Source organism: Streptopelia decaocto (assembly GCF_964273445.1).
Source record: "Streptopelia decaocto genome assembly, chromosome: 1".
NCBI classification, from domain to species: Eukaryota; Metazoa; Chordata; class Aves; order Columbiformes; family Columbidae; genus Streptopelia; species Streptopelia decaocto.
The window spans coordinates 76,038,216-76,055,387 of record NC_138663.1 but is presented as its reverse complement, the minus strand read 5'-3'; the positions used below and the strand labels follow the sequence as shown (position 1 = coordinate 76,055,387).

Sequence of the window (17,172 nt, the reverse complement as noted above, 5' to 3'; positions counted from 1 at the left end):
TGACCCTGCATTTCACTGTTCAGCAGGAGACGTTATTTTTCTGGACAGCAGCCCAGAGATACTGGACAAAGCCGGAGCAGCAGCAGATGTTACGATGCATGCTCTTCTGCCCCTGGTTTGGCTAATGAAGCAGCAGAACCCACAGAGCATGAGAGCACAAACACCAAACCAGAGACTATGGCCTGTGCCTTCATCTTTTTCATTATGTTTCAGACTATGCTTTGTGGCAGACGGTGAAAAGACACGTGAAAAGATCTTTAAAAATACAGATCGATGCCTCCTATTGTTGAGAGAGAGGGAAAAAGAAAGATATTCTCTGCTCGAGCTGCAAGGAGCATCTCTCAGTTCCACAAAGCACATGCCCAAATTGACTTACCACAATCATTTGTGCCACGTAGCTCTCTGGCCCAGTGTATTCAGTTGGATCTTTGACTTTGACAAGAACTATAAAGTACAAATAATGCCACATGTTGTGTTCTGACTTTATATGCTCCTCAAATGAAACAGTCTTGTTATCAAATTTGTCTCTCTCCAGTCCTGTGAAAAGACACGAACATAATGCAAAAAAATAAACTTCAACATAAAAATCACCAAATCTGTTAAACATGTTAGAGAAAGGAACCTAACTTAATTTAAGGGATCATAAATTTGAAGGATCTTAATTTTAAAGCTATAACTGCATACAGTAACTGCCAGGCAAGAAATACCAGGCCAGAAGGCATTCCTGACAGAATTCTTTCAGCACAGCGTTTATTCTCTTTTGTGATATTTCCTCTTAATAACAATAACAATATAATAAATATGTTACAGTTTTACAGTGCCTTGTACGCTGAGGGCTATAAAGTGTTTTACAAGTGTTGGCTCTGATTCTTTCTAAATGTATACTGGTAAGCACACAGCGTGCAATCTGGGTCCCGATCTTGCACAGATTTATGCACATATTTAGCATCAAGCACGTGAACAGTCCCACTTAAGCTGTGGTGGGATTGTTTGTGCGCTTAAACCTAGCAGTGAGGGCAAGTCTCTGCAGCTTTGTAATCACTCAGTCTTACAGAGCTGTAGTCATAAGAATTTTTTATTTTGTTTTCCTGTGACAGGTCAAATCTCTGAAGAAGAATACCACAGTGAGAAAGGATTCACAGATGCTTCCCTCGGTGTTACAGTTTTCCTCCCTGGATCTCTTGTGGAGTCTTCCACAGACACTAAAGCTGTTGTGCTCTGCACAGCGTTCATCCCTGTCAATACAACCATGGAAACGACACCCAGCCTACAAAAAAAAAGGTACTCCTAATGTCCCCTAGGGTGTCCTCTTTGTGAACGCACCTCAAAACAAGCGTGAGTTATCTGTGGGTTTTGTGAGGATGATTTTAATTTAATTTTCTTTTAATTCTTCTGTTCCCTGTTTCATATCACCTTCTGAAACAGGCAGTTTTTACTGTTGCTACCCTTCTGGAATGCACTGTGCTGTGAAATAGCAAGCTGTACTTTCATCTGCATTACGCTTTGTGAAATAAAGTCAGCAGCTGCATCATCTCCATTAGTGGTGATGATGTGAGTGTGAGACATGGCTCTTCCTCCCCAGATCCTGGGTGGAGACTGTGAAGCCATCTCTTAGCAGAGCTAGCTTTTAACTCCTCAACTAAATCTTTTTGCTACTGAGAGAGAATAGATTTGGAACCAAACTCTGACATTTTTATAGACTTTCTGTAGAAGACAACCACCCCTTAGGTTAATGTATTATTTTTTGAAAAGTTCATTTTAGTCCTTTACCCATCAAATGCCTCAATAGCTAAGTAACACCTACCACAGATGAAACAGGTTGTCTTTAGTATTTCCTCCTTTTTCTGCTTTTCACTCCTGAGATCCGCAAATGTATCAATGATGACTCCAAAGATTAGGTTTAGCACAATAATTATGACAATAAAGTAAAACAGAAGATCATAAACAACTCGCGCAGCAAACAAGGGCTCCTGAAACAATAATAAGGTTGCAATAAGACATAAAAATAGCACATCTCTGAAATATTAAACATTTTCACATTAGCTCAAGCAAAGCTATACATCTTTCTTTTCATACACCAAATTCTGCTAGCCTTACATAAATAGAGAGGGACTACCTATGTGACTCAGCAAAGAAAATTTGGCTTCATGTACTCATTGCTTTGGGATTCCTGTTGTCCTTTATGGTGTCTCACACAGCACGAAGAAGAGACTAGCGTGTGTACTGGATGCAGTATAGATGCATTTGCATAGTGCTCGATTGAAGATAATTACCTTGCCAGCACAGAAAGAGGGAGATGCAGCTTCTAGTACCCACTGAGAGCAATGATAGCTGCTCTGAGTACCGCCTCGTGGTACGCAGGGAGATGCTTACAGCATGTCTCTGTGGAATACTCCAGACTGATGCCACGTCTGCATGCTGAACAACTGGAAACCCGGGGAGCACGTTTGCACGATGTCAAGGCCAGGCTACCACACCCTGTGCCCAAGCAGGGCACATTAATGGTTTTAGCAGAGTGCTGATGCCGTCACACGGTTGTACGCTGGCTCTGAGCCAGCAGACCAGACTCGTGTCTTTTGGGAACACAACCTGCACACGCACACCCCCATGAAGTGCTCATATTCCCCATTTCATCATGCTCTTGTTTTTACATCGTAACTACTTCCCTTCTTGCAAAGGCTGGACTGGACTACCACTGACACATCTAAAAATAGTGAAGTTGTTCTGTGGCAAACAGGGGACACTCAGTGTAAGAAGGAGGAACAGGAAACCCAAGTCCTTTTCTTTACCATGACACTGAATTGGAAGTCACTGATTTTCCCAGTTTTCCACACATTAATTGGGATAATAGTGCTACCCTTTGTAAAGCACTTCCATATTAGCGTAACATAGGTAGAATTAAATAAATGCTAAATGGCAAGGGTCATTTTCAAAGTCTGTAAGTGTTTACAGACTTCAGGGGGATGGACTGTGGTTCCTGAAGAACCTCTCAGTCTATGAGACATGACTAAATTCCTACTACCAGCACAAGGAGCTCTTCTATCCAGATCTCAGTTATTTTTCGCTGGACTCTTGCAAACCCTACTGAGATCCTATTTATGTATTTAATCCTTGTGTTATGTATGGTGTGGGCCAACAAGCAAAGTGCTGCTAGATTGTCTTTATTTATGAAGTCCCTTTTGAACTTCAATAAAAATGCATATAACCACCCAAATATTATGAGTACTCGTTAAATGAACTGAATTTTGGAGGAGATTTCTGGAAGAGGACATATACCATGATATATGAAATTCTGTTTTGACTTCAATGCTAGTTGAGTACAGCCAAACAATAAGACCTCTTCCTGGGCAGATGCCATGCTGAATTTCAGCTAAAAATACACCTTATGTGCTACAATGGAGAGTCTTGACATACGCTCATCAATCAAGCCCTTTCAAAATTTGCATTTGTAATTCCTAATGTTATAGAAAAGTGATACAATCCAGTAACACTTCTTAGCAGCCTTTGGAAGTTTATGATACCCTCCAGTTTTCCAGAAGGGGTAAACAACTACCCAGAGTTCCTTTCTTCAGCTGTCTTCATCACACCAAGCTTTGCTCTTCCCATTAAATATTCCATCTGGGATGTAAAAATTACATGGATAAATCAACTGAGCAGACTACATACGAATAGCGTCTATAACCTCCAAAAACTGACTTTGGCATTCATGAGAAGCACAGAGAGTAATGCATTTCCTCAGCCAGAACACTTACATCTTTGGAAGGCTTTCTGAGCACGTCTCCCACACCACCACCATTTCGCAGGCCTTGGTTTAATACAGTCACAATGCACATGAGCAGAGTGTCACAGGTCCTTTCTATTCCATCCTCCTCCTCTTCACCTGCAAACAAGAGAGCAGCAGCTTTAGGAACCACAGCATCAAACAATCACTTATCGAACAAAGCTGCAATCCTGTATTAGAGAGAGCAACTGCAATACACATCTGCCTTTCACATTCTTCAGCTAGAATTTCCCTGATCGTCCCTATCGATTTGCACATCACTGCTGGTGACATGCTTAGGCACATCAGGCATACTTAGCCTGAAGAGAGGCAGAGATAAGCCCAAGCAGTTCTCCTGCCAGTAACTCTGTTAATGACCCAGAGCTGCCATCTCTATTCAGGGGAGCACTCCTTTTCCTTGCAAGCTCTCCCACTGGTTTCAGCATGACTGCTTTTTCAGTGAGCCTCCTACGTGCACAGCTGACACATACAGGAGAAGCAATATAAACACAGAATTAGAAGCACATTCGTAAAAGGATTGTCTTCCTGTGAAATCATTCCTCTACCTACTCATGTACAAGCCAAGTCATGTTAGTGTTTCAAACCATTAAGGGGGGACTGGCTTTTCTACGAGTAAATCTGTCCATGATCTTTCTAATAGCACACGTGCCCAAGTGCAGGTCTGATATACATTAAATGAAAGACTCTCCCTGACCTCAGCTTGAAAACTTGGATTCTATTCTTATTTCTGCTGCAGAGCTGCTGCGCGGTTTTGGCCAAGCCACAGAGGGTACTATTGTGCAGGAGATATTTGAACGCGCAGAGGAGCTGGGCTGGAACACCAGTCCCTGGGGGAACTTTGTCCACCCCGGCCAGAATTCCTCCCACCACACGCTCACCCCCATGCTGCGGCTGCAGCAACAGCCTCCTTTTGAAGAGCCCTGCTTGAGTTGTTCCCTGCGTCCTGCTGGCTTGCACGGAAGGGTCAGGACTGTAGCTGCCGTTTCTCCTGACTTCCTTTTTCTTTTGGGACACATTTAAGTGATGAAGGCAGAGATTCTCACTTGGTTTGCTTCACGCGCTTATTGTAACGTAGTTTCATAAATAAAAAAATCCTGCTGCGATAGTATTTAACAGCCCCAAACCGCCACATCTGGGGGACTGAGATAGACGTTGATAAATTGAATTGACTGAAAGCGCTCACATTACAGACAAGCACTTTGGATCTAAAACATGGGTTCCCAAATTGCGGTGTATGCATCATGACTGGTATTTGCAGAATAGAGCTGGTATCTGCTGCCTTTGCCACCACTGCTTTTGCTATGCAAGCAAATTAAATGAGAAAGAATGCCTGATTTAAGGACCTCTAAGTAAAAAGAAAAGCAAAAGCAGACATCAGGATAGACTTCCCTGATAAAATATACAGTCATTACAGACGCTACTGCCACTAATAACTCCAGATTTTTTTTTAAATGCTTAAATATTGAAACTGAAAGGATTGAAACAATAAAGTCTTTTTTTTTTCTCTGCCACATCTGTACATTTTTTAGCAGCTGTCATACCAATTGATCTCCTCTGCTTTTGTACCCTACCTTTTATTTCCTCACCCAAACACTACTCCATCTCTTTTTTTTTCTTTTTTGAGCTAATATCTGTGCTTGAGAAGATCATCATCCACAAGATAAATGAAAGATCTTCATACAAGCTACAGGTTCTATTTCCTTTAGGTAACTGCAGAACAAGATTTTCACTGTTCATATGACCAGGATCAGGTACTGGAAGCAGCAGACGATCAGATTTTGGTGAACAGTGAGGATAAACCAGAGCTGTGGATGGGCAGCTGCAACATCAGAGAGAGTTATGTGCTAGAAAACCTAACTCACAACTCTCCATGTCCACCAAGATGCAAGCTCAGAGGAAGCCCAGACGCAAGATACCACTCATCAGCTGACTGGCACATCTTAAAACACAGAGAATCAGCATCCCACATTGCACCCAGAAAGAAGAGCAAGCTCAGGTTGCTCTTTGCCAGAGAAACAGCCAGCAGGCAGCCTGAAGTTGGCAGAAACCTCCTGTGCCATAATGTAGACTGTGTGGAGTGCATAGACATCTCTGTGTTTACTCCCACTCCCAGACAGATAAGAGCAGGAGCTCTTCAGTCTGGGAGCTGGATAACCTTACGGGCACATGTTCTGCCCCAGCTGGTTTGCCCTGGCACTCAGTGGCACTCACAGTCTGGACTCAGCGCCTGTCAACACAGACTATGCCCACACTAAAAAAAGGGGTGGATGTGTAGAGTGAAATGTTGCTAAGGACCCAATGCCAACACTAACTGAGGTTCAGGGGGTTTTCACTTGCAACCAGCTCCAACCTGGTGAGTGGCCCATTAGTGGCTAGACTGCATTGGGTAGACGGGCTTCTGATACAGTTTAATTCAAAGGTAATTCAGGTTAAGCTCTAAGACCACCCCACAATGTTAATCACAGGGCAGTAAGTGGGATAATAGGAAGATTTAGTTCGAAAATCTTCATCTGATGGACCACAGCTACCTGGCTTCTTGGCCTGATCTCCAACACAAGCACCAGCAGGAGAGACACACGTGTGTCTGCATGGATCCAGCTGAACTTGCAGAGAGCCGTACCAGGCTTGGGAGTGGAATCAGCCTTTAAAAACGTGCCCTTTTACAAACATATATGTTTCTCTTTCTAGCACAGGGTCTTCAGGGGCTATACAGCACAAAGAGCCAGGTACTGTATGTAGGATGTGAAGTTTCTTTAGGTGATTAAGCACTTTACCAGGCAAACACTTAAGTGATATGGAAATGACTTTGGAGTGAAGAATGGGAGACCCTGAGGGAGATGAGACAAAATATTTTTCTGCTGGCAGCTCAGCGCAGCAGTGAGGAAGCAGGCTGCAGACAGGAGATGCTCCCTGAACAGAGCAGACTGGCTCCCGGTCAATTCCCTCACCAGCACAAGCAGTGACTGAGCACACACTCAACCACTGAAACTCAAGGAAGAAGCAGAGTCTCATCAGAACAAATGATTAGCAGTGATCTGTTCCAAAAAGCAACATATTTATGTCTCCACTCTGGACCTGAGATGCCATTGGGAACATTTAATGTTTCCTACAGACAGCTGTGGACTTCTTCATGCTGCTACAACATGAATCCCACCAAATCTCACGTCTTTGCATTCCACCAGGCTCACACTTTTACCAGATGAGAGATCTGTACCAGGAGAAGAGAGAAGGTAGAGCACTATTTTTTGACAGGTGATTCACTGGCTAAGATGAGCAAAACTGTTCTTGCTGAATGTTGTTTTTCTAATGTTACCAGATAAATAAAACTCCTCCAAAATTAAGTGACAGTGCAGTTAGACATTTTGCATAGCCCCCTTTCATTCTTGTTTAATTTTAAAGAAACATTATTCAAACAATAAGAAACATGAGATTTTTACCATTTAAAGAGCTTGGCAAAAGCCACACTGTATCTCTTTTGACTGACTGATTACTCTGAATACAGCAGCTTTGCCAATAGCCCTTAAACTGTTTTCTCTATCTAGACAGACAGCTTTCCGTGTTGTTTATGAGGCCTGCTTACACACCAGCTGGGGAGAAAAAGCCTAGTTTTATAGCTCTCTCCCTGAAACCCTTGATTCTAAAAACTCAAAGATTAGTAGCGGAAGAATAAAGCATGTGAAACAGCGTTATACTGGAACACAGGATAGGAAGGCACCACTTACGTCCTCAGTTTCCACCCCTAGCAATCACAGCTAACAGTGGCAGTAAATATTTGAAGCCTGGCAGGGGTGTCAAACTCATTTTCACCGGGGGCTGCATCAGCCTCGTGGTTGCCTTTAAAGGGCCGAATGTAATTTTAGGACTGTATAAATGTAACTACTCCTACCTGGTTTGACACCCCTGCTATCGACCATCCACACACACTGCAGAGGCCACAACACACTAAACCAAACTTAACATCTGTAGTGAAAGAGCAGCCACAACTGGCCTGTGCCACAGGAAGAGAGTAAGAGAGATGGAGTAGCATCACCATCAAAGGTTCCCCGTTCAGCAGTGCATTGGGCCAACAAAACTCCCAAGTGACCCTGTAGTCTCAAACTACAGAAGAGGGAAAAGCACTGTCAGCTTGATATAGGAAAAATTCCTTCCTAACCCTATACGTGGTAACTAGTCCAACAGGATACATTAGTCTGACCTTTCACGTTAACTGAGCATATTTAAAGTTGACAAGGTCCTTCTGAGGTACAGATCAGATTCAGATATCAAAGTAAAACCAGGTGGACTCATCTGCTGAACCAGAGCAATTGAGCTTTTCACATGTCACAAGCATGAACCCACACAACTTTCCTATCACAAGCAAGGCTTGTAACAGTTTGCATTTCCTTGCATTTCTCACAAACTAAGAATGCACAGACGGACTGCTGCCTGTGCTTAGCTGAGCCACTGTTAAGACACAATAACCTGATCCTGAATCTGGGCTCTTAGGTCCTCTGGCTACACTACCACCTTGGCCTAGATGCATGTAAGAAGTATACACAAAAGCTTGCTGATACATGCTACACTGTTAAGATCAACTTATGTGGCCCTAAACAGATCTAATAGTGGCTCAGTGCGTGCAGGTGAGGATGCTGCAGAGAAGCAGCAAGCTTTTTCTCTCAGTAAAGCCAGCTGGAAAGAAGTGACCTGTATGTTCAAGAATAATGATTCAGCAAGCTCTTTTAATAACCAAATTAATGCCAGTGAAATTGGAAATCAGGTGTGGGAAGCACTCACATTAAAGGCAAGTTGCCAACTAAGCTACTTCCTTGCGGAAGGTGAGCACTTCTGACTTAAAACAACAATCGTAACACTAGCAAAAGTCTCCACAACAATAACAAACACACAAATCCTTCAATTCTAATTGATCATCAGTTTGGGGGAACTTTTTTACTAACCTGGGTTAATAATTGGGATGCTTGTGGAACAGTTCTCTTTTGCACAGGCTCCCATCATCGATGTAAGGGTTGTAGTGGGGACTTCACCAATACCTGTGGAAAAAGCAGGATATTGACAAAATGACAGATACTGCACTGATACAATGTTTTAAATCATTATTTTCTAGAAATGAATAACTGATTTGAAAAGTTGAGAAGAAAAAGCAGAACAAATTGTACTACTGATTCCTCCTTCCTCAGTCTGCCTCAGCAGCTCAAAGCAATCACAAGGAACAAAACCACAGTTTTATATTTACTGTATATCACAGCTATTCCCATTTCATCTCCTGAAATTAATGAATCTACATCAAACGCTGCTACTTCTGGTTAGAACAAAATATATTCAAAGCAAGAAACAACTGTCAGATATGAAAATAATGTCAATTTTAAAACCATTAGATAAATTATTCACAAAAGCTGACAAGAAGGACACCCAGCTGATGTTCATTTATCCTGACTGTAGAATATTTAAGAGTTTTCAAGGGTTATAACACAGTTTGGTACTCATTTGTAAATATGTATGGGTTTGTGTAAAACACTAATTTAACATTCCCAAAGTGGGTAAATGTGTACATCAGCTTGATTTTATCAAACCAATTTTACCTTGTGCATCTTGAACAATTTTCTGCATTTCAAACCAGAGATGCAAAAAGGTTTAAGGAGAAAAAAATGAAGGCAAAATCATACAACTGAAGTAACAGCCTAAAACAATCTGTGTAACACAGAAAACGTCCGCTCCGACTTTCTCTTTGTGCTACTTGATAAAGAAAAAATTTAAAGCGCTTGTCTTGGGATGCATAAAGTTCCACCAGTATATCGTCAGCATATTTTCTTGATGAGTTTTTGATCAGGAATGGCAATGTATAAAGCCAGCAAGAAATCACCACAAAAATCTGCCAAGAACCCAAGAGAAGAAACACAAATACACAAGAACTACTTGCACTGGATCAGACCAGCACTGCGTGTAGCCTTACAAATGATAAGTTCTGTCCCAAAAATGAATGGTAAGTCAAATATAAGCCCACTTAGCCTTTTTGAGATGATCAGTGGCAAAAAAAGCAAGGTGTGTTAAAGAAATCTGTTGGGTTCCTTTTTTCCTTATAGTATCTCAACCGCTACATGAGTGCACCATGCCCGCGAGTCTTGAATGAGCTTTGCCTTGTTTCTGTGCCTTAGGTCCTGAAATAAAAACTTTAGGAAAAGGCTGGCAAATGCTGAGGGGACACAGTCCGGGGTGGATCCCACTAGTTTTTCTGTGCTTGCGTAAAGGTCTGAACTGCTCAGTATTTGGGAAAATTGTGGCTCCGTGAATTTAACCAGAAGCTACTCTCACGTATTTCTATGCAGACAATTACTTCTCTGCCCACGCTCCCAGCCAGGCTGGTTGGCAACATACACAAAGATCTCAACAGAGCAGACCTGCCTTTTTTCTAGCAAAGCAAGTTTGTAACTCTCTACCCATATCGGTAAAATCTCTCATTCCAGAAAGCTGAAATCCTGGCCTTTTAAAAACTGGTTAAAAACATCCCACTGATTTTACTGAAGCCAAGATTATACACTAATGGTGACAATTGTGAAATTCACACTGAATTTAAAAGATGCTCCAGGAAGTCTCCTATCAGCAGAAGTGTGGATTCTGTAATAAATGTCTGCTGGATGATGCTTAAAAAGTAATCAAATGAATACATCTACTGAACATGTTAAGATCATAAGCCTCATGCAGTACACAGAAAATACTCTGAGCTGCTTTTAAGGTGGGATGAGAAGCAAGAGAATCCACTTTGAGTTGCTCTTCCAAATACTTAAGAAATGCAGATTTTTTTTTCATATTAGCACAAGTTCAAAACCAAAACATAGTAAATAAAATAAGAGTGTTAGATTTTAGCATTTTAACAGATAAGCCTAGTCTAAAACAACCCTATACACATTAAATTTTACCCAGAGAGTAACTGAGTCCTAAGATATATGGGGTTAGTTCTGCTCTCACAGATACAAATTAAAAATTTTAATTTCCTTAGACAAAAATTAGGTTAGGCAGACATAAAATGTATATGTTGGGAGCAAATTTTAATATAAAAAACAATACCTGCAACAGGGGTCCTGATTTTCAACCTGTCAACCTCCATGATGAAGTCATCTTTCAAGAAGAGGAACCCAATGATGGAGAAGAGATAAACTAGGATGAGCGCTAGCACTGCAGTGAGGATAATGGAACGACCATTCCGGGTGACACTTTTTATCACATTTAGCAACGTCTCTTCTCTGTACACCAGATCAAACAGCTGGGAAAAGCGCAGAGTAGAGGAAAAATGAATACAAATGAGGCAATATATAGATGTTTCATAGGAAAAGAAACTGAAGTACTGAAACGTACATCTAGCCACATTCTAAATTCTTAGCTTCATAAATACACAATTCACATTGATTTCAGTGGGAGCTAGGCATGCTTATAGAAGAAATTTAGCACAGAACTTTAAATTTTAAGACAGATTATAGCAAAATCCAAACCTACAAGGTTTACATTATATATGAGCCTTATCCAGCCCTGGGTAATGGTTACTAGCAAGATCCATTGCTTCCCCATGTTCAAAACCAGACTAAATTAAAATTAAACCCCAGTGTCTTCATACTACGGATCTACATCTCCAATTTGATTTTTCATGTTATATCCCATCTGATAAGCATGCATGGGTTGCAACTCAAAAATGCACTCATGCATGTAAGTAATTACATGTCTGTAAACTGTTTCTTTGAGCTTATGGCATCATTTTAGTGTCACTCACAAGTACAAGGATTAAGGCCATGTCTTTTTAGGACAAAGTTAAATTCACTATACTGTTTCTATTCTTCTTCACCCTGCACTATATGTTTTCTTGGTATTTAAAGAAAAAATTACATTAAGATATTATTACTTGAAATGTCAAAGGCCTACAATAGCAATTAAACATGATAAGAGCTTTTCAAAAAACTATAGCTTTTTTTCTCTTACAATTCTATTTACGTTCTATAGTGTTTTGGACCTTATCTATAATGTATGTATTTCCACTTCAAAACACACAGATTACAGATATAAAGTGACACACTGTGATTTATCAAAATGGTCCATAGAAGAAGGTATTAGTCACAATTCACAAGATCTGAAATCCACAGCCTTGTGAAAGAATTAATAAAAAAGGAAGGAAGAGGAAAGACTTATCATCCATTCCATACAAGAGAAAGCTTAAAATTAGGAACAAGCATTAAGAGTTTAGAACATTTCCACTCAAAAGTGAACACCTGGCTGTAACCTGGGAATGTAGACAATTGTAACATCCAAGAATCATGGACATTTGTCAATAGGAGTCACTGAAAAAAGTAAATACATAAAATATTTATTAAACTACTTGGCACTTTGGAAAGTATTTTAAGGTATGGATCACTTTACTCACTGAAGGAGTAACAAATAGTTTGCTGTGCCTTTTTTAACCAAGAAAGTTACAGCCATTTGAAAAGGGTCCTGCAGCTACAACCACAAAATCTTCACTCCTTTGAAAGCTGCCCAAACTTCAAAGCCAACTTTAGTCTCAAGATCTGGAAAACCTGACTCAACAGAGTAAGGACTGAATCCCTGAAAATTTTCATGTGCTTAACACGCCTCTGTGAAATGCTGGGAATTCACCACTATTCACAGGAAGCTGAGAAAAAGACAACAGGAAAGTGAACCCGTGTAAATTACCACAATTTAGTCAGTCTCCCTACAAGTTTCACATGCTCCACTATAAAGCAAAAGGATTACAAAACAGGAGGGGTGAAACACCTTTTACTGCTATTCAGCATGAACGAAACAGTTAGCTGAGTTTAGCATAATTTCGCATGATTCATTTTCATTGCACCTGTATCATATTATAAAAAGGCATTCCATCTGGGTAATGGCAACAAAAGAAAATGAAAGTGGGATACATTTAAAGTGATGAATCGTTCTGCTACACCAGAGCCATGCCATCCCTATTTCCCAAGTTTTATATATATATATATATATATATATATATACATAATTTGTTGTTGTTGTTGTTATTAGGGTTGCAAGATGAACTGAGGAGTGGGATCCTTTGGTATAAGTATGATGCACACACCAGTGGACAACTCCTGTCCCAAAAGGATTGTGACTGACACTACACACAGGAACAACGTACACAGAATATACATATGCTGTGGAAGGGCAGGAGAAAGGAGTGGGCTGTATGATGATTGCCTGAAAAGAAATGAGCAAACTTTCAACTCTAAAACAGATAAAGTAGGTAACAGAAACAGGTTTTAATGAAAACAGCAGGTTCTAAGGGGCAGCAGCACAACAGCATGCTAAAAATACACTATTTGGCTTGATTGTCAGGAAGAAATTGAAGACAGCTGCGTGGGTAACGGTATTTTCTATTTTTGCTCCACAGAAGCACATACTTACCAGGAAACTATAGAAGAATTCGTGCACGCAGAGGCCCAACATGCAGACCAGGACATATGCTACATGATAGAGAAAAGCCATGTCCATGATGACTGCTCTGTAGCCACGGGTGAAAGTTCCACGGTTCCCAACAAAGCTCACCAGAAACACTATTTTGTTACAAAGCTGTGGGGGGCAGATAACAAAGGCTGGGTTTAGTCCACCAGAAAAATCCTGTTATTTATTGTTTGCATTGCTGCAGCATGCAAAAAGTCTAGACAGGTTGCTTTGACTAAATGATGAACTTCTCATAGCCGGAGCAAGATGAGAGAAACCCATCTCCCAGGGTACGCTGCGAATGAGCCCATGAGAGTAAGTGGAAGTACATCACATCTCTAACACTGCCCTGTGCCTCATTACATTGTGAAGCTGAGTGGGTTGGTAGGGTGGGATTAATGTCACAAGGAATTAAAAAACCAACTGAGGAATGAATTCCTAACAGGTTTTTGAATTTACACTCAAGACCACGTCACAGCATCTGGGCATGCTACTATAAAGAGAACAATAGTAACACCACAGAAAGTGTGGGTGGGATGTGTAAGATCTATCATTTCCTTCAGATCATGTTTTTCTATATAAAATCCCTACCAAAAAACAAAACAAAACAAAACAAACTGGGGCCATTTTTGAAGTATAGCATTTAAGCAACAGCATCACATTCTCCATTGCTCCTGAGCTTTGCCTGCACAAGAACAGCCACGCAGAAGTAAATATGAAAGGGGCTAATCTCATCTGTTTGGTAGTCCAGGACAAGCAATGAGGACTCGACATGTTTTCTCTTTCAGAAATCTAAGATGGGCAAATACTGCTTACTAGCCTTTACCTTTGACTATATGTCTGGGTAGGTTTAAGTACGTGAAATTTGCACAGAGCTGGTGGTGAACAGCCCAATACTTTGCTGCCCTGTGCTACAGTGAATTGGAGCTGTAAGAGTCAGGCAGAAATTTAAACAGATTACTTGTGAGCATGACTGTATATCTTACCAAGCTCAGCAAACATGCAAACGTATTCATGTCTAAGTTAAAGAGATCTGGAAAACAGCTGAATTTTTAATTTTGAAAACTTTTTTTCTTCTCAAAAACATATTTAAGCCCACAGAAACATCTCACAAATTTGTGTCAATTTTGCTGAGCATATTGGTAGAGAAAAACAGTCTTGTAACATGAGAAAAATCTAAATTTGATTCCGCTTATTCAGCAACATTTCTTTAAATTTCATACTGTTTTTATTTTTAAAATATTTGCATATGTACAAAACCAAAACAGCTCTTTTTCTTAGCTTCCCACTTTGCTGATACTGCTGTTTCAGGATGACTGGAAATGATCTATTTTTTTTAGCTTAACCAGTGAACCAGAAAAAGAAGTTATTTGTACAGCTCTAATCAAGGGCTTTTTTTTAATAAGAGATCCTTAATATTTCTGCTTATGCTGAACGGGAAATTGTGCTTGCTTTTTAAGTACTTACGTTAGCAGCACCAAGAAGTATCAAGGTAGGACCGAGCCCTATAGTGTATATAGACCTGAGAATAACGGACACCAAAAAGGGTCGAATACCAACAGGCTTGGAGATGAAAAACAGCATTGCTGTACAAAATGCCACTGCTATCCATAGGACGAGTGAAAACAACGGAGAGAGTGTACCTGCATAGAAGAGAAAGGGAGATTTGAGAAAGGCGTCTTTGGAGACTTCTTTTTTCACCAAGAAAGTGATCCAAAAGATCAATTCGTTTGCCAGTATAGGTAACAAAAAGCATGGTTCATGCATCACAACTACTGACCACAACTTGCCCTAATTGCAGCAAGAGCTACTATTATCATAGTATTGTTGATTTTTGCACAGGTAATAAATAAGAGCAACTAATGAAATTTCCATTAAAATCTGAGGAGTGCTCAGAGATGAATTGGTTTACCCTTCTCCCAGGCAAGCTACTAATCAGCTCCCTTCTGCAGGGATCATTAGGGCTCCTCCAGTCTCATTCCGTAATCACTCAGCTACAGCAACAGCCGCTCCTCGGGGCGGCGCAGCAAGTGGCACCGTGCTGCAGTGTCACATTTTGATCCCCAAGAGCACCAAAAGCACCGCGGTTTTAGAAAACACCGCTTTCTTTCTTCTGAAGGGTGTTCAGCGGGAGCCTCCGCCTCAGCACAGGAGCAAGGCACTTGCCACAGCAGGAGGCAGCCACGGGGACCCAGGCAGGAACAGGCAGCATCTGCATTGCCTAAAGCAGCTGAATAGCTGTGCCTTGGCTCCCAGGGAGGCGGCGGGTCCCGAGCCTCACTGAGCTCCTGCGGGCATGGGAGCCTTCAGAGCCGGTCTCTTTGGTGCTCTGCAAGATGCTGGCTCCAGGCTCTCCCTGAGTTCTGAGCAATGCCCCTGTTCTCCCTCTCTCCTTTGCTTAAAGCCTTGGAAACACACCATGTTGCTGTGATATAAAAAGCACATTCAGATCTCAGGGCGCTGTCACACTTGTACACTGACTTCTATTGTTATCAGATGAACTGAGAGGTCAGTGACAGCGGAGAAGGGAATAGAAATTTAGCTAGACTCACAATAGAAATCATGCTATCTCTTTGGCAACAAATATACAGCCGAGCAGCATCATTTGGATTAGAAAACAATGAGATGAGGCCCTAGCCTCAACATTCAGACTGCACCCGAACTTTTCCAGAGTTCAAGAGTGTTTATATCCTTGGCAGGAGGTTCAAGGTCGGCTCTGTCAGATGGTTTCTTTGCCAACAAGATTTGGAAACTTTTAATGGATCCTAAAAACTTCCAAGCAGAGCTGAAAGGTGAGGCCAAAGCACTCAGTGTTTCTTTAACAAGTAATTTTTTTCTTCTAGCTTACTGCAGGTCCAAGTATTTCCTGTTGCAAGACCCACACCAGTAATGTGTGCAGACGTGCACACCAGTGGGAAGCAACACCATTTTGCTTATGTCATATGATGTAAGAACTGCAGAAATCTACAGAAATGCAGCATTCTTGGGGTTATTAGATCAGCCCAGGCACCTCAGACATCTGAGTATGGGGGTTTTACACAAGATAAAGGGGAAAAATGGGATACAATCTCTGGCTATGAGATCAGGTTTTGGTGGAAGGGGAGCCTGCGAGAAAGGAGGCTGCCTTATGAAATGATTCTACGACCTGCTGATCACATTTAGCCACACCTGTTGTTTATTATTCAGGAATCACTTTCGCTTTTACAATGCGCTGTCACTGAAATCACTGGATTACTGGGGCTACTTTAATACTATACAAATCTGCAGTTCACAGTAAGCACTAATACTTACTGATTGCAGACCAGAGGATTTCTGTGAGTATAGATTAGCTAAAATTCAGTAGTTTAAAAGGTTTATTTTTAACTCTTTATTTCTCCTCTTATCCTGCATGGGCTCCAATGTGTGTGCACCCTGCGTGACCCTTCAGTTTACAAACCAGAAAGCACTAAGTACAAACACTTCCCTTTTACACGGCACAGCCCTGCAAACTTCGCTGCGTGACCTGCAGAGACCACCCTGCAGGGCAAAAGGGCACCATGGTCTCCATGCCAATATACTTTAATCTGCTGCCTTTCTGCTCAGCCAGCCAACAGGAATGTCTGCTGGTGCCAGCACTGGTGTTTGTGAAAAGCACATGTATCTACTAGAAGCTGGACTGCTTCCACCAGCCCAGTTCACGTGCCACCAGACAGAGGTGACTTTCAGTCACATTACTGGCTGGACCGGACGTGAATCAAAGGCCCAGAGGTGAAAGGCTCTACTCCCATTACCAGTATTCTGAACTATTTAGTCTCCTTTATCCCAATTAAGCTTGTTTTGGATTCAAAGAGGCCTCCTGCTGGTCTGCTGCATTTATTTAAAGAAATTTATTATCTGACGTATTTCCTGTGACGTGTCATGAAGCAGAGACAGAATCATAGGTTTTAAGTGTATTTTTACACAAT

General features: G+C 41.3%; 1 protein-coding gene across 3 annotated transcripts in view; it reads right to left on the bottom strand.

Annotated features, from left to right (window-relative positions):
- The window catches only part of ITPR2 (inositol 1,4,5-trisphosphate receptor type 2), a 264,569-nt gene that overhangs the window by 23,940 nt on the left and 223,457 nt on the right, over positions 1-17,172 (bottom strand). For all 3 annotated transcript variants that reach the window (XM_082043370.1, XM_082043371.1, XM_082043372.1), the window contains 7 exons: positions 14,696-14,871; positions 13,193-13,357; positions 10,841-11,036; positions 8,716-8,808; positions 3,753-3,880; positions 1,805-1,970; positions 377-537 (listed from right to left, as the gene is read on the bottom strand). In XM_082043370.1, the coding sequence (XP_081899496.1) occupies positions 377-537; positions 1,805-1,970; positions 3,753-3,880; positions 8,716-8,808; positions 10,841-11,036; positions 13,193-13,357; positions 14,696-14,871 (1,085 nt within the window). The remainder of the gene's footprint in view (positions 1-376; positions 538-1,804; positions 1,971-3,752; positions 3,881-8,715; positions 8,809-10,840; positions 11,037-13,192; positions 13,358-14,695; positions 14,872-17,172) is intronic.